Below are 17356 nucleotides of genomic sequence, written 5' to 3'. Positions count from 1 at the left end.
TGAAAGAAGAAGACTAGGAAAGTCAGGGCTCGAACCCTCTCCTCGAGCCCCGGGTAACTCTTAAAGTGGAGGGGGAACCTGTTCAATTTTTGGTAGATACCGGAGCCCAGCACTCCGTCCTTCTCCACTCAAAAGGTCCTATCTCAGCTAAAAGGTCATGGGTACAAGGAGCCACTGGGAATAAACAATATTCATGGACCACACGAAGGACAGTAGATCTTGGGATTGGACGAGTAACCCATTCATTTTTGATTATTCCGGAATGCCCCTATCCTTTGCTGGGAAGAGATTTACTCTCCAAAGTAGGGGCTCAAATCCACTTTCAGCCAGAAGGTCCCACCATAACTGATAATAAGGGAAGGTTACTTCAAATATTGACTATGAAATTAGAAGATGAATATAAATTATACGAGCAGCCTTCATCCTCACGAGTTAATGTTACTGATTGGGTAACTCGGTTCCCTCAAGCCTGGGCAGAAACTGCCGGAATGGGGACGGCCGGATTCTGTAGACTATGGATTCCAGGGTTTGCTGAGCTGGCAGCCCCATTGTACCCCCTAACCAAAAACAGCACTCTTTTCGTTTGGGGCGATAAGGAACAACGGGCTTTTGACCAAATCAAACGAGCTTTACTTTCAGCTCCAGCCCTAGGACTGCCAGATGTAACCAAACCTTTTCATTTATATGTGGCCGAAAATAAGGGCATTGCAAAAGGAGTATTGACTCAGAAATTGGGTCCCTGGAATCGCCCAGTTGCTTATTTGTCAAAAAAAAATTGGACCCTGTGGCATCAGGATGGCCCACCTGTTTAAAGATAATCGCTGCAGTGGCCGTTCTAGTCAAAGATGCTGACAAACTAACTTTAGGACAAAATCTAACGATAACAGCTCCTCATGCCCTGGAAAATGTAGTCCGTCAACCACCGGATAGGTGGCTAACTAATGCCAGGATGACCCACTACCAAACCCTGTTGCTAAACTCAGATCGCATCAAGTTTGCTCCAGCCACAGGACTCAATCCAGCCACCTTGCTACCTGATCCTGACTTGGAAGGCTCCACCATCATACATGATTGTCAGGAAGTACTAGCCGCAGCACACGGCAGTAGGCCAGATCTGATGGACCTGCCCCTCCCTGATGCTGATTTCACCTGGTTCACGGATGGGAGCAGTTTCCTGGAGGAAGATGCACAGATGGACACATTTGGGGACTAAAAAGATGGTAGCCTTGTTACAAAAAGCCGGGTACGAAACCCCTGGAATGACAAAATTAGCTGAACAAATTGTGCAGGAATGCGTCCCATGTCAACAGGTAAATGCTCACAAAGGGAAACTTGAAACTGGAAAGAGACTCAGGGGGGACCGCCCAGGAACTTACTGGGAAGTGGACTTTACCGAAGTGCGTCCTGGAAGGTACGGTAATAAATACCTTTTAGTTTTTGTAGACACTTTTTCAGGATGGATAGAGGCTTTCCCAACAAAGAAAGAAACAGCTGCTGTAGTAGCCAAGAAGATTTTAGAAGAAATTTTTCCTCGATTTGGAGCATCAAAGGTAATAGGGTCTGATAATGGTCCAGCCTTCGTCGCCCAGGTAAGTCAGGATGTGGCCAGATATTTGGGGACTGATTGGAAATTACATTGTGCTTATAGACCCCAAAGTTTAGGTCAGGTAGAAAGAATGAATAGGACTCTAAAAGAGACCCTAACTAAATTGTCCTTGGAGACTGGCGGTACCGATTGGACGGTGCTCCTTCCTTTGGCCCTATTCCGGGTTAGAAATACACCTTCCCGATACCATCTTACTCCTTTTGAAATATTATATGGTGCCCCGCCTCCCCTCCTCACTTTAGGAAAAGAAATAAAACCTGATTGTCAAAATAACACTGACTTATATGCTAGGCTACTGGGACTCCAATTGGTCCAGAAAGAAATATGGTCCCAACTCGCCAAGGCCTACCAACCGGGAACACCGGGAGAAACTCATCCTTTCCAAGTCAGAGACTCCGTATACGTCCGTCGGCATCGAACCCAGACGTTGGAACCTCGATGGAAAGGACCATACACCGTCCTCCTCACCACCCCAATGGCCATAAAAGTGGACGGCATCGCTGCCTGGATCCATGCTTCACATGTGAAGGCTGCACCAGCGACGGCATCATCAGGATGGCGGGCCCAAAGAACCGACAACCCGCTCAAACTCAAGCTTCTACGAACCTAAGACTTATAATTTTGGTTTTACTGCCTTTACTGACTGTAAGTGATTTTAGCCCTCACCTCCCCCAACGTTTAACTTGGCAGGTAATTTCTCAGACTGGAGATGTAACCTGGTCCATTAGTCATACTGCACCCCCCTGGACCTGGTGGCCAGATCTTTTTCCTGATGTTTGTAAATTGGCTATAGGAGCACCTTATTGGGATACACAAGATTCTCATGATATGAACACTGCCCCTTCCAAAGTTTCGGAAACTGATTGGTTTGGGCCGGGTTGCAAAAATGCAGGCAAAAGAATGATGCTTGGTATCCTCACTTTCTACGTATGCCCCGGGTTCCACCGCCCTTGATCTCTGAATTATAAATGTGGTGGAACTGAAAACTTTTATTGCAAAAGCTGGGGATGTGAAACTACCGGGGATACTAATTGGAAACCCACCTCAACTTGGGATTTTATCACTGTAACGGCTAATTATTCTCATAATGAGGATACCGGACACCGGAGTAAATGTTCAGGATGGTTTCAATCATGGTTTGATAAGTCCCCCTGGTTTACCACCTTAATCTCTACTCTGTTGGGACCTCTTATTGTTTTATTGTTGATTTTAACTTTTGGACCATGTGTTCTAAATCGCCTGATAGCATTTATTAGAGAACGTATCAGTACTGTACAAGTTCTAATGTTAAGACAACAGTACCAAAGTTTACGAACAGAAGGTTGAGATTCCATGATTGGAATCAATAGTCACAAGAAAAAGGGGGGAATGTGGGACTCGAGGGACATTGTTCCAGCTAATGATTAAGAACTCTCCAGACAATAGGGGCTTCTTAGACAATGGGTGAATTTCCAGGATGTCCGGCCCCCTTCCGAGAAGGAGGGAGATAACAAAATGTAAAAAAGGTGTCTGTCAAAGACCAATCAGGAAGCTGGGGAGAAGGAGGGAGATAACAAAATGTAAAAAAGGTGTCTGTCAAAGACCAATCAGGCAGCTGGGGACAAGTTCCCTCTCTGGTCCGAGCCTAAGCCGGGACCAATCAGCAGGAGAACACAACCAAATCTATAATTTACATACGGGGAAGTGGGAACCTATAAAACTGACATATTCGCGCCCAAAAGGGTTCCTTCTTCGACCTCCTGCGTGAGGACCAAGGAACCCCGGTGCACCGGCTTTCAATAAACCTCTTGCGTTTTGCATCGACTTCCGACTCTTGTTGTTTCCTGGGCGAGTCGAAACTCCTAGGAGACCGCGCAGGTCTAACATCTTCACATCAAGTTACTTTCCTTGATGACAAATTTGCAACAGATATAACAAGATTTTATTTAGCTTATATTAAACCTAGGCACAATAAAAGTATTATACCTGATGATCTAATGACATGTCTGTATTAATTAGATCAACAAACATTAATACTGAATATGTCTCAGTTCACGTGAACCTGAAACTCATTTAGCTTAATTTTTCTTGTATTTAGAATTGTTTGGTTTGTAAGCGCTTACTTTTCTTTACGCCAATTAAATAGAGCTCATCCACAAGTCAACCTCAGCAATGTTATCCGAAGACAAAGACACATACAAGGACACAAGCACACAGAGACATCACAGTTCTCATTTCAAAATTTCAGCCCTGAGTCAGGTACAACAATGTAAAACCCATCAGTTTACAAAAAGAGGTTGGATTAAAATTGGGTTTCTGGCAGATGGAACAAATCAAGCTAACTTGTCTAGATGGCTGAATTTTTATAGAAAATACACTTAGGTTTTTTATTTAGCCTTGACAAGTCAATTTCTAAATTACTTTACCCTCTTTTCAAAGTTTGCATTTTAAAAAGATGGCAGAAATGAGGGTTCCTGAGAAGATCAGACAGGACATTTGCATCTCAAAGACACAGGCAAATTTTTCCTAGGATGACTTTGTTTCCCCTTTATTTAATATTTACAATCCTCTTAAGATAAATAGGGAAGGTAGTCAATCAACTTGTTCCCCACTGTCAAAGTTACCTGCGGCTCCTGTGGGGAAATTAGAATCTGACGCCTCAAGTCCAAGGGAGTCCCTCTGGCCTCTTACAGGATGTCAGCGCAAGGGAAACTGCCCTGCTGCGGAAGCGGCTCCCAGTCCGAATTGGGTGCCCTGTGGAGTCTTAGCTGGTGATATTAAATCAGGCTCCTGTGCTCCAAGGGTTAACAAAGAAACTTCTATTAGATACCCACGGGTAGGGGAAACAGGAGGCAGTGAATATCATGGTGGCATGCGGGGTGGGCAGTTGGAACAACTGCCGGTACAGCATGCTCTTTTGCAAAACACTTCTAACTGCGAGATCCTGTAATAATTGAGTGAGCCATTCAGGGGCCATCGCTCTTCTGATCTTACATATTGGGTCCACATCCTATTACAATGGTACATCATGTCTTTCTTAGTCAGAGGCTCCCGGCTATGTTTAGCCCATTTATCTAATATACGCTCCAAAGGGCTCTCCTTCGGGATGGATGGAGTATTTCCTATTTTTTGTAAGTTTGATAACACCAAAACACTAAAGACGCAAACAAATTCCAACACAAAAGGCCCAAACAAATTCTAGCATCGATGCACGCAAAACCAAGACCAAAACCAACGGTTCCCGAATCAGATAGACATACCCTACAAAACCAACAAATTAGTTCCCAAATCAGGTAGACTTACCCTACAAAACCAACGAACTAGTTCCCTACCGAACCGGTCCCAAATCAGGTAGAGTCTGACAACAAGTCCCCCCTCCAACAGGGTACCCCAATCAAACAAACTGGCTTATCCCGTAAAGGAAAAGCCCAAACTGAGAGGGGAATATGTTCCGGGTGTGCACACCGGAGCGACTTACCCTACAGACTCGAGTTCCCCAACTCGCGACACAAAAGGATACACAAAACCAAAACAAGATCAAGACCACAACCAACGAACCAGTTACCAAACTGGGTAGACTTACCAATCTCTACAAAATCGAGTCTGTGGACTTGCGGAAGTTGGTCGGTTCCTTGCTTCAACTGCCAAGCGCTGGGGTAGCTGGTGCCGCTTCAGGGAATTTTGAAGGGAAGACCCTCAGGACAAATGGTCCTGGCAGCAGCCAGGGCCTTGTCCCAGTGTTCCTGACCGGGCCCGGCTGGCCAAGCCAAACTTGTTACCAAGTCCAAGCTCGCTCTGCCCGCTGCACAACAGGCCAATAAATTGGAGACAAGGTGCTGAGGCAAGGAATACGACTTTATTCGGAAAGCTGGCAGACCGAGAAGATGGCTGAAGTCTCAATATTTTAAATATTTTGACTAAATATTTTGACCGAAATCTCAAAATAACCATCTTATCGGGGTTTGGATGCACAGAGAGGGGGAAGAGATGAGGAAGTAAAGTAAAAAGGCCGTAAGTTTTGCAAATATCACCTGGAATGGCCAGCCTCGGGGAGGGGATGTGTTCATTTCTTCTTTCTTGTAGCCATCCACAGGTGGAGAGGGTCCGGATGTTTGCCTGAACAAAGGCACTTTGGTTTAACATTCAGGCAGGGGGCAGGGTTCCCTGAGGCAGGCCATTATGTACAGACAGTATCCTTTTAGTGAACAAAAGCAGCGGAAAGCAAAGGTTAAGGTAAAAGAAACAGATCCAACATGTAGTCAGGTTTGGCTCTTCCCTGTTATAACTGTTTTACTCTGATGCTTTTACAAAATGAAGATCTTCAAGAAGATCCATAAAAAGGACTTTTTGACAAATATAAGTTTCTGATGACTTTTAGATCATACTACCAAACTGGGTAAGAAATTACGAAACTAATAGAAAACCTGATGGCTTCATCTAGATCAACAGGAATTAATCACATGGAACTGAATGATAAATATAATTTATAATTTTATGCCTTTTTGTCTGAAATATTAGTGGCTTTTAATCTTTCTTTTCCAGAAAAACTTTCCTCTTATGCTAACTATGATATACAACATGTTGATAAAGTTTACCTTTGTAAACAAAGATGAAACATTACCTTTTTCTCTCTACCTGATCCCCCCAGGATTTGGCTTCTCCAACTGGCTCCCCTCTGGACTTGATGGCTTACTGCAATCCAGATTACAACTAGTTATACTAATCATTGTTTTAATTTGTTCTCTCTTTGTTGTTTCAAACTGTTTATGTTTTTTGTATCTCTCTGCTGTACTATGACCTTATTAATGTTACTAGCTATATTACGGACATTATATTTCACAAGATTGTTGTCTTGGGACTTCCCTGGTGGCAGAGTGGTTGAGAATCCGCCTGCCAGTGCAGGGGACAAGGGTTCGAGCCCTGGTCCGGGAAGATCCCACATGCCGCGGTGCAACTAAGCCTGTGCGCCACAACTACTGAGCCTGCGCTCTAGAGCCCGCGAGCCAACAACTACTGAGCCCGAGTGCCACACTACTGAGCCCGAGTGCCACAACTACTGAAGCCCGTGCACCTAGAGCCCATGCTCTGCAACAAGAGAAGCCACCCAATGAGAAGCCCACTAACCACAACGAAGAGTAGCCCCCGCTCGCTGCAGCTAGAGAAAAGCCCGCGTGCAGCAACAAAAACCCAATGCAGCCAAAAATAAAAAAAATTTTTTATTAAAAAAAAAAAGATTGTTGTCTCTTGCATTACCTGACGTGTAAACAGGCCTCTGACAAAATTAATGGTGGCTAAACATCTTGAGGCAGCTGATCACATATATAACTCTATATAGAATAACTGTACTAGTACAACTCTAGATATGGAAAGAAGCGATAAGGGAAAACATTTCCTGGATCGTAATAAACTAGTAAGACAGATGATCCAGAGAATTTTAGGTTATCAACAGGGCCTGATCCAAAAATAGCATGTTGAATGGCCTATCAACGAAATCCTCGTCTGACCTACGCATGAGATTTCCTAATACCGTGGGACAAATTGGTCACCAAATGCCCTCCAAACCTTGGTCGAATTTATGACCGAGAGAGGGTGCTGTGGAAGGGAACGCTGTCTGCCATTCCAGCTCTACACAGATCAAGCCTGCATCAGCCCCTGCAGCTACGCCACCACGGTGCACCCTGAGGGGAAATCAGGATGGAGAAGAACAGCAAGCTTTCTGTGCTCTGGATAATAGCCTTAGATAGACAGTTAAGATGCATATCTAAGGAATAATTTCAATGAGCCCAGACTCTTGCATCTTCCCCTACATAGGAAAGTACTAAAATCATTAACTTGAGATGTCTTTTCTTTGTGATTAAAGTAATCTTTTAATGCTCGACTGCATGTTTTTCTTCCAGCAAAAAACTCCTATATATCCTGGCTCCTTCTCTACCTCTTCAGAGCAGTTCTTCAGAGCTACAGTCCTCAGTAAGGTCCCCGCAGAAAACTTCACTTGAAACTTTCAGGCTGTGCATCTTTCTTCTGTCAACACCTGTAACTTCAAGGAGTTATGATCCTGATAGACACTAGTTTTATATCTAACTCAGCCATCAAATTATCTTTAGATATCTTTTAAATAGCTTTTCAGATGCTTTTGAACCAGTAATAACAACTAACTGGTTCCCTAATTAATGAGTCAAAGAAAATCTGTAGTATGTGTTCAGTTTTTATGTACGTGACAGTCATCATTTACCTTTTTGAAAACTATAGTTCAACCACACATCATGACCGAAAGCAAACTCTAGATTCAGGAGTGCAGTTTAATTAATTTATATTTTATAAACCATTATAGCATCTACATCCACTTGAAAAGCAGTGGTTATCGTAAGGCCATGACACATTATTTAGTCAATCTACAGAGTGCTCAGAATACAGAAACACCAAAAGACTCCTCAAAACCACCACCAAGACCCCAGGGCTCTGCAGCCTTCTGGTGAGACACCAAAACTGAGTTTTCCAATTGAATCTTCCTAACTTGAATAATGTGTTTCATAACCCACCCCTAACAACAGAAGGGAAAACGTCATCCCCAATTGACCAGCATTTGACTCACAAACACCCTATATCAAATAGTCTCCACCCCCAACAGCTTGATTTCCCTCATTCCTGCTCTGAGAAAAGACCCGTGTGTGTGGTGGGGATTGGGGGTGGATTTGGAACTTTTAGAAGACTATTCAATTCCCAAAAAGAGAACAAGGACGATACAGGTAAATCAGTAACAGCTTAAGGCAGCTGATAACATGGACAGAATCTTAAAGGTTCTACAAATTGCCTCCCCCACCCCCACCCCACCCCCCGCCCCGCCCAGCCAGCTCGAAATTACCAATCCACCTGGACTTCTCATTTGTGTACTGCCTAGAACAACAGATATCAAACACTTCTCCCTAAGCTTAATAGTTCTCAGTCATCTATACTTCAGTGTAAATTAGTTTACTCCAGAGTGGCTTCCTCTTAACTTCTAAGAGCACCACTGAAAAGCACAGGTGCTGACATGGGGGATCAGAATGAGAGCCCTAGGACTTCCAGGGTGGCGCAGTGGTTAAGAATCCACCTGCCAACGCAGGGGACACGGGTTCGAGCCCTGGTCCAGGAAGACCCCACATGCCGCGGAGCAACTAAGCCCGTGCGCCACGACTACTGAGCCTGTGGTCTAGAACCCGCAAGCCACAACTGAAGCCCGCAAGCCACAACTGAAGCCTACGTGCCACAACTACTGAAGCCCACATGCCTGGAGCCTGTGCTCCGCAGCAAGAGAAGCCACCGCAATGAGAAGCCCATGCACCACAAGGAAGAGTAGCCCCCGCTCACCACTAGAGAAAGCCCGCAGGCAGCAATGAAGACCCAACACAGCCATAAATAAATAAATTTTTTTAAAAAAGAATGAGAGCCCAGATGTATTAAGTAAGTGTGTACTGCTTTCGAACAGACCACTGGGGCTTGGCTTCCCTGGGCCCTGTGCCTCTGCTCTCCAGATCCTATTCTGAATGCATTCCTCAGGGAGCCCCACCACTATGTAAATGAAATGTCTCTCTGCTCCCCTTGCTGGAAAATCCTCAACTGCAGCAAGGAGACGTCTGCACCATGACAGCAATATGACTGAAGGGGCCAGAGCAGGTTCTGAGTAATCACAGACTAATCACATTTTAATTACGTTGGCAATCAGTGAGTTCTTTTAAAAAAAAAAAAATTAAACGCTCATTAAGTGCAACACAGAAACAGAAATGATTTTGCAAATGGCAGAAGCCCAGATAGGTCAGACTGATGACTTGATTTCCCACTTCTTAAAAATTTTAAAAACTCAACAGAAAGTTAAGTGCAGCTCTTAAAACAGGTAGGACATGACAATAAACAGAGCCTTCTGAAAAACAGAAGGCTCTGCCTCCATTCCAATTTAGAAAACTTGAAATAGGATGACTCAGTAGGGGGCAAAGGAGAAAATGCAGTCCTCAAAATCAGGCAGACCTGAATTACAAGGTGGTCCTACCATAAGCAAGTCCGTAACCTCGTCAGCTCCCACTTTCTCATCCGAATACCTTGCTGTAAGGAGCCAGGGAAAAGCGGTGGAGGAAATGCCTGGCACTTAGTAGACATTCGATAAAGGACAGCTACTCTTTCACCAAGTGTTAATGGCACAAATCCTTTTAATCAAAGTACATAACATTTAAATGGAAGAGTTTCATGCAATGACATTACTTCCTCATTCAAAAAGATGGCAATAGTAATTTTTAATTACATATTCCCTAAAGGAAGAATTTGATACAAGTGCTTCTTTAATCCCAGTCACTGTTTTTCCAATTCAAACACCTACCTTGTCATTATTTTCAGCGTTAACCTGCTGGAGTGATCTCCCAGCGGCCACGATCCTCCATCTTAAAGTAGCGGCCACGATCCTCCATCTTAAAGTAGCGGCCACGATCCTCCATCTTAAAGTAAGAGTAAACTAATCTTGCGGTTTAAAATGGTGGTTCTCAAATTTAAGTTGAATTAGAACCACCTGGAGGGTCTGTTAAACCACACCTCGCTAAGCCCGCCCCTGGAGGGCCTAATTCAGTAGGCCTGGGTGAGGTCCAAGAATCTGCATCTCCAGCAAGTTCTCAGGTGACCCTGATTCTGATGGTCTAGGCCCACACTCAAACCAGTGCTTTGAAGAGACCAACCCTTCCCTTCTCGGCTCAGACATGACAACAGGGGAGGGTACACGACAGACTCTCACATTCCCAGAACATCTGCTGAGAACTCTGGGACATGACTCTTTCTGCTGGAAAGATACAATAGTAGGAGGCACTGGCAGCCATCTTGTGGCCATGACGGAGAGCCTGAGACTGGAACCAACCCCAGAGGCAAGAGATATACTCATATAAAAGGGCTTGAGTCCTGCAGTCAAGGGCATGCCCAGAGTCAAGTCTTCCTGGGACTTTCCAGCTTTTATATTACAAGACACCCTTTTTTGCTTAGACAAGTTTGGCTCAGCAATCCTGCTACTTACAAAAGAACCCTGAAAACCCTGTTGTTGGTTTTACTTGGTTTGTCTGTTTTGGCTCTCCATTTTGCTCCTAAATAGAAATCACCTAAACCTTTAAATTGTCCTCATTACCCCCAAGTCAAATGTCCAAGCCAATTCACCAACCAAAATAAAGGTAAAAAACAATGTTTGGGGAATGCAAACAACTCACCTACACAGAATACGCACCCCCCGGAGTGGAACCTATGAATTTAATGTAATTTAATGTAATTCTAATCAAATCCCTGGAGAATGGCCAATTACAAGACCAGGCACTTTCCAAAATTCAGCAGGAACAATTGAGAAAATATAATGGGGAAAAATGTTATTCATAAGTAACACAGAAAATGTAATTCTGAGAACTAAACCAAAAAGGCAGATGTTTATAGAGAAAACCGTATAGCTCTGCAGGAGTGGGAGAAGGGGGATACAAAGCAAAGGAAAAGGGTAACATGTTTCTGGCCAGAAAAACTCAATATTGTAAAGCTACGAGGTATTCCCAAACTAATTTACAGTATTTGAAACTCTCATACAAATCAATAAAAAAAAATCTAAAAACCTCAATAAAAATGGGAAAATGGGCAAAGGAAATGAGGACGCAGTTAACACAAGAAAAACAACTAGGCAATAAAGATATAAAACACATGAAGAGTGCTCGGCCAACAGCACTTTTGGGAAGGACAGGGAACCAGGAGCGCAGGGCTGTGTTTTGGGCGGGGCAGGGGGTGGGGAGGTTGGTGATGGGATCATCTATATTCACATCTCAAAAATACGCAGTTTTGACCCCAAAACTTCACTTCCAGAAACTTACCCTAAAGAAATAATAAGGGAGAGCTCAAGAATGTTCATTACAGCATTACTTTTAATAGAGAAAAAAGGAAGGGAGGGAGTGGAGGAGGGAAGGAATGAAAGAAACTGAAAAGCTGAACAAATGTTTGTTGCCTGGATAGAGATTGAAAGAGGCATTTGTTGTACTTCTGTGAACTGCATTCATCCTTTAAGAAATGTGTTATTTAAAAATCACTGCTATCACCTTCCAAATGTGCAAATAACCCCATTATTTAAAACTCTTTCTGAAATCGTCTTTTATTTAAGCAACAACTAGCCTAAGATTAGGTATATATATTATGGTACAATGGAATATTAATATATGTTCAATGGCCTAGATTTACATAAAGTACACCCACAGTTACGAAAGAGCAGACTATAAAATAGCACGTATAGTGTAAAGCAGGTACGCCACAAGGATATCTTGTACAGAATAGGGAAATATAGTCATTATTTTGTAATAACTATAAGTGGAGTGTCAGCTATAAAAATATTGAATCACTATGTTGTACACCTGAAACTAATATAATATTGTAAATCAACTATACTTCAAATTTTTTTAAATAGCATGTATAGAATAGAATGCTATATTCTTATATACATTTTTATATTCATTTTTATATATTTGCAAAGAAAGGTCTAAAGAATATACACAAAACATTTAACAGTGACTGGGTTATGACCGGGTAGCAGGATTGTAATTTTTGTTTTCCTCTTTTCCTATATCTGTATTTTCTCCAGTTGCTAAAATTATTATACATCCTTTTAATTATAAGAAAAAGAAACAACATAAATGTTACTTTTTGTAAAAGGAAAAAAAGTGACATATGAGTTCAGGTGCTAATGCAGCAAAGTACAAGAAATCATCTTTTCCCTTTCCTGTGAAAAGGGAATAGAATAGAATGCAACAGTACACTGCTAATTCCTCCAAATGGTACTTAGTAGAGGTAATTAAAAAAACTATCCCTGTGACCACTACCACCTGGCATTCATTTAATTCTTCATTCAATCATTCACTTGCTGATCACCTCCCATGGGCCAGACACACTGATGGAAAAGTTACTTTAAAAACGTCTGTTCTTCTATAAAATCCAGTGCAGAATGCATTTGGTGAGTTAGGGTGGTTTATGCTTTTTTCATAATTAAATTTTTCACCTCCTGCTGCCCTTAGATTCTGCATATCCCATATGTGATTTCTCATAGTGCATCACTGTCTCCTTCCCCACCCTCACCCATAAATGCCAAAATTTGGGAGCAATGAGGAGTAAAGCCATAGAGTTTGGCCCAGAGTGCCTTTAAATTCAAGGGTGCTCAAAAACATCATCATGACATCCTACTCAAGGATGCAACTCAAAAACCAGGAATACGTGCAGGTCACTCTGAGTTCAGTAAGCCCGAGGAGAGGATGTGGCTGTTCTGTATAATTAATGACCATCTCTGAGAGAATGGTTGGTCCCTCCAAGCTCCATCAGAAGACAGGAAACCCTAACGATCAGACTCTCCTTCCCTCTGCAGCCAAATACCTTGGCAGCTCTACAGCGGCCCCATCTTGTGGTTTATTCTTTCTGCAAGAACTCACCTTCCCTAAAGAAGAGTCCATTACTGAAAATCAAGGAAGGAGTGAACCGATGGACATGTAACACATAATAAGTCCTGCTTGTGAATTATTGAATAATGCTTGTCCATAACAGCTTTTAATGTTTCAAGCAAGCCAATGATTTCCAAAAAGTAATACAAGACCCTTTAGATGAATGTGGAAGTCGGGAGAACTACAGCTCATCCTTTTCCAGTCTAGTTGGATTAAAACAACTTCAGTGAAGAAATTCCTAGTTTCTATAAAAGAAGAAGAAAGTTTCCCTCCCCCTCTCTGTCTCTAGCGCTATATCAATACATATGTGTTAGGTCTGGTAAGACCATTAATGAGTAGAGCTACAGCCATACGATCATAGGAGCAAATGCTGTTATGGTAAATTTAATTAAATCCAATTATTATTTACTTGATACTTTCTAGGCACTGGACACCACAAGCTTTATAAAAGTAAAATAGCCTCTGTCCTCCATGAGCTCCCAGTCAGCTGGGAGACACAGGTATTTACCCAACTAATTTTATCTCAAGATGAATCTGATACCTCTAATAACAGAACAAACACTATGTTACAGTGGCTGCAGGCACGGGCTCTGCAGGTAGGCTGCTTGGGTTGGAATTCCGGTTCTACTTCTCACCAGCACAGTGACCTTGTCAAGTTACTTTGCCTTCTCTGCCTCAGTTTCTCCATCTGTGGCATGGAGATAATAACGGTACCTACCTCACAGGGTTACTGTGAAGATGAAACGTGACACAAGTGGAAGGATTGTTAATATTGGTATAATTACTACCAGCATGTGAGGTAAAGAGGGACCAATTATGACAAGAACCTGGGAAAGTGGTCCAGAGAAATGGAATCTATGGCCAAGTTCTGAATAACGATGAGGATTTTAGTGTGCTGTGATGGGAAAAAAGGGGCAGTTTGCAGCTAAGGATTAGCCTGAACGAAGGCCTGGAAGTAGGGAGAAGACGGTTGAGGACGGATGAGCAGGCTGGTGGTGTGGTACCATAGCAGGCACGTGAGCTGTAGGTCTGGGGCTGCAGAGGAGATAACACCGAGAGCCAAGCAGGCTGGGACCTGACCGCAGGAGGTGACGGCCGCCGGGCTCCGACCCTGTAGGCAAGCACAGCCCGAGAAGAAGGGTATCACGGGGCTGAAGAACATGGATTCTGACTTTGAATCTTGGCTCCACCTCTGAAGAGCTATGTGACCTTGGGCAAGGTTACCTCATCTTTCTATGCCTCTGTTTTCTCACCTGTAAAATGGGTGTGGTGAGGATTAAATGAGTGCTTAGGTAAAGTGCTTAGAGCCCTAGTTGGCACAGAGTGACATATGTGTTCGCTGATGGAAGGCTCCCCATGGGCCTACGGCACCTCTTCCTGCCATCCTGACAGCCCTTCAGAAAATGATCATGAGCAACGACAGGGTCAAGGTTATAAGACTGTTTTTCAACTCTTCAAAAATACCACCACGAAAATAAATGCTCTCTTTTGGACAAAAACGTTCATGGTCCACGATGAAATTTCACCTCAGATGATAGAGTCAGAGCTGGCACTAAACTGAGGCACACACACTACCAGGTGACATGACTGAGTCCACCCAAGACTTCCTCAGATCACCCTGGCCTATGCAAAGTGGCCAAGTGCACCACTTATGAGAAGCTGGGATCTGTGCTAACTTTTAAATGATGGCAAAGGTTTTAATATTCGGGAGTGGGAGGGAAGGGCACGAACCGAATGTACAATCACGACTGCTCAGACAATCCCTAAGTCAAGAACTTACTTCCAGATCCATCCTTGACTCTAGGTCCTTCAGGCTTGGCTTCAGAAATAATGTTCGCGTTGGCGTTATTCTCCATCTCGATCACAAAGTCACTGTCCTCCTCAAACTCAGGGTGGCTAAAGATCCAATCCAGTGCTCTTTCCAGGTTACTATTCTAATAAAACAAAACATTTTTACAATGTAAGCAGTCCCGGGGCCTCATTATATCCTGACCATTTGAAGCAGGATGTCAAGCAGATAGGACAAGAGGCTTGAATTCGTTAGTCCTAAGTGCCTCTGAGTAAGAAGCTCTGACCCTGCATGTGAAACACACTTTCCGTGGACATTCTGCAAGTCTCCCAACCGAAGTCTGTAACTGGATTCGCTGGAAAACAGCTCACAGCAGCAGGTCGGCACTGCAAAGCCCATATCAGTCTTAGCTCGGCATTTCTGTGGGCTGATGCTGATAATGATGGGAGGCAAAATGCCAAAGAGAAAGGCATCTGTTTCAGTGCAGCCTTTTCCAAAGCCACACTAATCGCACACGCTATCTTCTCTACCAACTGTATTTTGTACAGATAACCATGGAGGGTAGAGGGAGGCCAACATGAGTACTGTGTCAGAGCTCCTCTCCTAAATGTTGGCAAAGTGGTTGAACTGCAGTAGAGACAAGACTGATGCCTTGATTAATGATGACAACACTGGTTAGTTAAGTTACATTGTTTTAAACTGAACTCCATGTAAATCAATGGATCATAAAAACATTTCTGTCTTCTCCCTTTGTGGTATCACTTGGTGAGTTAAAGAATTTGTTTAGATGTAGTTAGACTCTCCAATTAAAGAGTCAAGCAAGTAAAATAATTGGGGCATAAGCAAGTACCCCGCATAAACAAACTCTGGTTGAGACATTTCAAGCATTTTAAAGGGAAACAGATTTTTCCAGCCACACTGCCCAGAGCCAGGAGAGAGCCGCTGTGACCTCAGCAAGGGACCTCAGCAGGCAACCAGTCAGGATAAGCAAGAAGGAATTAGGAGCAGATATCCACTCAAAAATGGATTATGGTGTGAAAAAAAAAAAGTACTTTCCTCCCTCAATACTAAACAGATATCTGCACTGCAAAAGGAACGGTTCCGTCTACCCTCCCGTTTCCTGGTCCCTTCTTTCCTGATAGTATCAGGACTTCACAAATACCTGAAAAACCCTCTCTCTCTGTAGAGAGAAACAAAAGCAGAGAATTCCAAGGAGACTTCTCTATGAGGACTTTTGAGAGACACTGCTCCAAGGTCTTGGTATCAAAAAAGCACCATTTCTCCAAAAGAACTGCCTTATTGAACACAGAATCTCAAGCATCCCTCTTTGCTCTAAGGCCACAAGCAAGCTCCAAGTCAAGTCTCTGACCTCATGCTTATAAATATTAAGATGATACAGAGTTTCTTTCAGCTGGGTCAACTTGCCCCCAGTGTATTATCTCCCTCCTTTTTAAAATATCTCCTTATTCTTAAAATCTCTGTATGATTCCCTCAATCATTTATTTTAGCTTTATATATACTACACACAAATAAATCTCTGTGGGGCGTGGTGGGGTATGGCATGAGACAGACATGATTCAAAACGATCAAAGGACATTGGAAAGTTTCAGTCTCTACTGACAAAACACAAACTACCTCCAACAAGAAGAAGGTGTTCACATACAGTCTCCCAGGCTTACCGTTGCTCGTAGCGCCTGAAGAGCCAGATTTCGATGGAATCCCATGGAGGTAATGAGAGCTACAGTTTCCTCCGGAGGTTGGTTATCCAGTCCAGCAGAGGCTGCAGCAGAAGCTGCTCCTCCGTAACCCGGCATGGTCAGCGGCTCGGCAAAATCTGGGGAAAAGAATCACACTCAGGCCCTTTTCTTTTTTGGGGGGTCTTGAAATAAACAACATTTTAGAGCTAAGAAGAAAAAATACCTAAAGTTAAAATAATCAAAACAGTCTGGTACTGGTGTAAGGGTAAACATATAGATCAACAGACCAATCAAATAGAATTGAGAATTCAGATATAAACCCACATACCTATGGTCAACTGATTTTCAACAAGGCTACCGAGACCATTCAAAGGGGAAAGGACAGTCTTTTCAACAAATAGTACTGGGACAACTACATATCCACGTGCAAAAAAATAAAGTTGGACCCCTACATAATACCATATGTAAAAATTAACTCCAAATGGATCATTGACCTAAATGTCAGAGCTAAAACTACAGAATTCTTAGAAGAAAGCATATGAGAAAATCTCTGTGACCTTGGGTTAGGCAATGGTTTCTCAGGTACACCAAAAGCACAAGTGACAAAAGAAACAAACAAACAAATTGGACTTCATCAAAATTAAAAACTTTTGTGCTTAAAGGACACCATCAAGAAAGTGAAAAGACAACCCACACAATGGGAGAAAATCATGTATCTGACAAGGTACCTGTATCCAGAGCTCTTAGAATTCAACAATACAAATAACCTCATTAAAAATAGGCAAAGGATTTGAAGAGACATTTCTTCAAAGATACATAAATGGCCAAT

General features: G+C 43.0%; 1 protein-coding gene across 1 annotated transcript in view; it reads right to left on the bottom strand.

Moving 5' to 3' along the window:
* Positions 1 to 17356, bottom strand: part of USP13 (ubiquitin specific peptidase 13) — a 128435-nt gene that overhangs the window by 19171 nt on the left and 91908 nt on the right. Inside the window, exons 18-19 of the mRNA XM_082654287.1 lie at positions 16510 to 16664; positions 14822 to 14975 (exon numbers count right to left, since the gene is read on the bottom strand). Coding sequence (XP_082510413.1) covers positions 14822 to 14975; positions 16510 to 16664 — 309 coding nt within the window. The remainder of the gene's footprint in view (positions 1 to 14821; positions 14976 to 16509; positions 16665 to 17356) is intronic.

Source organism: Grampus griseus (genome assembly GCF_964374135.1).
Source record: "Grampus griseus genome assembly, chromosome: 5".
Lineage (NCBI taxonomy): Eukaryota > Metazoa > Chordata > Mammalia > Artiodactyla > Delphinidae > Grampus > Grampus griseus.
This window is presented reverse-complemented; position numbering and strand designations above follow the sequence as displayed.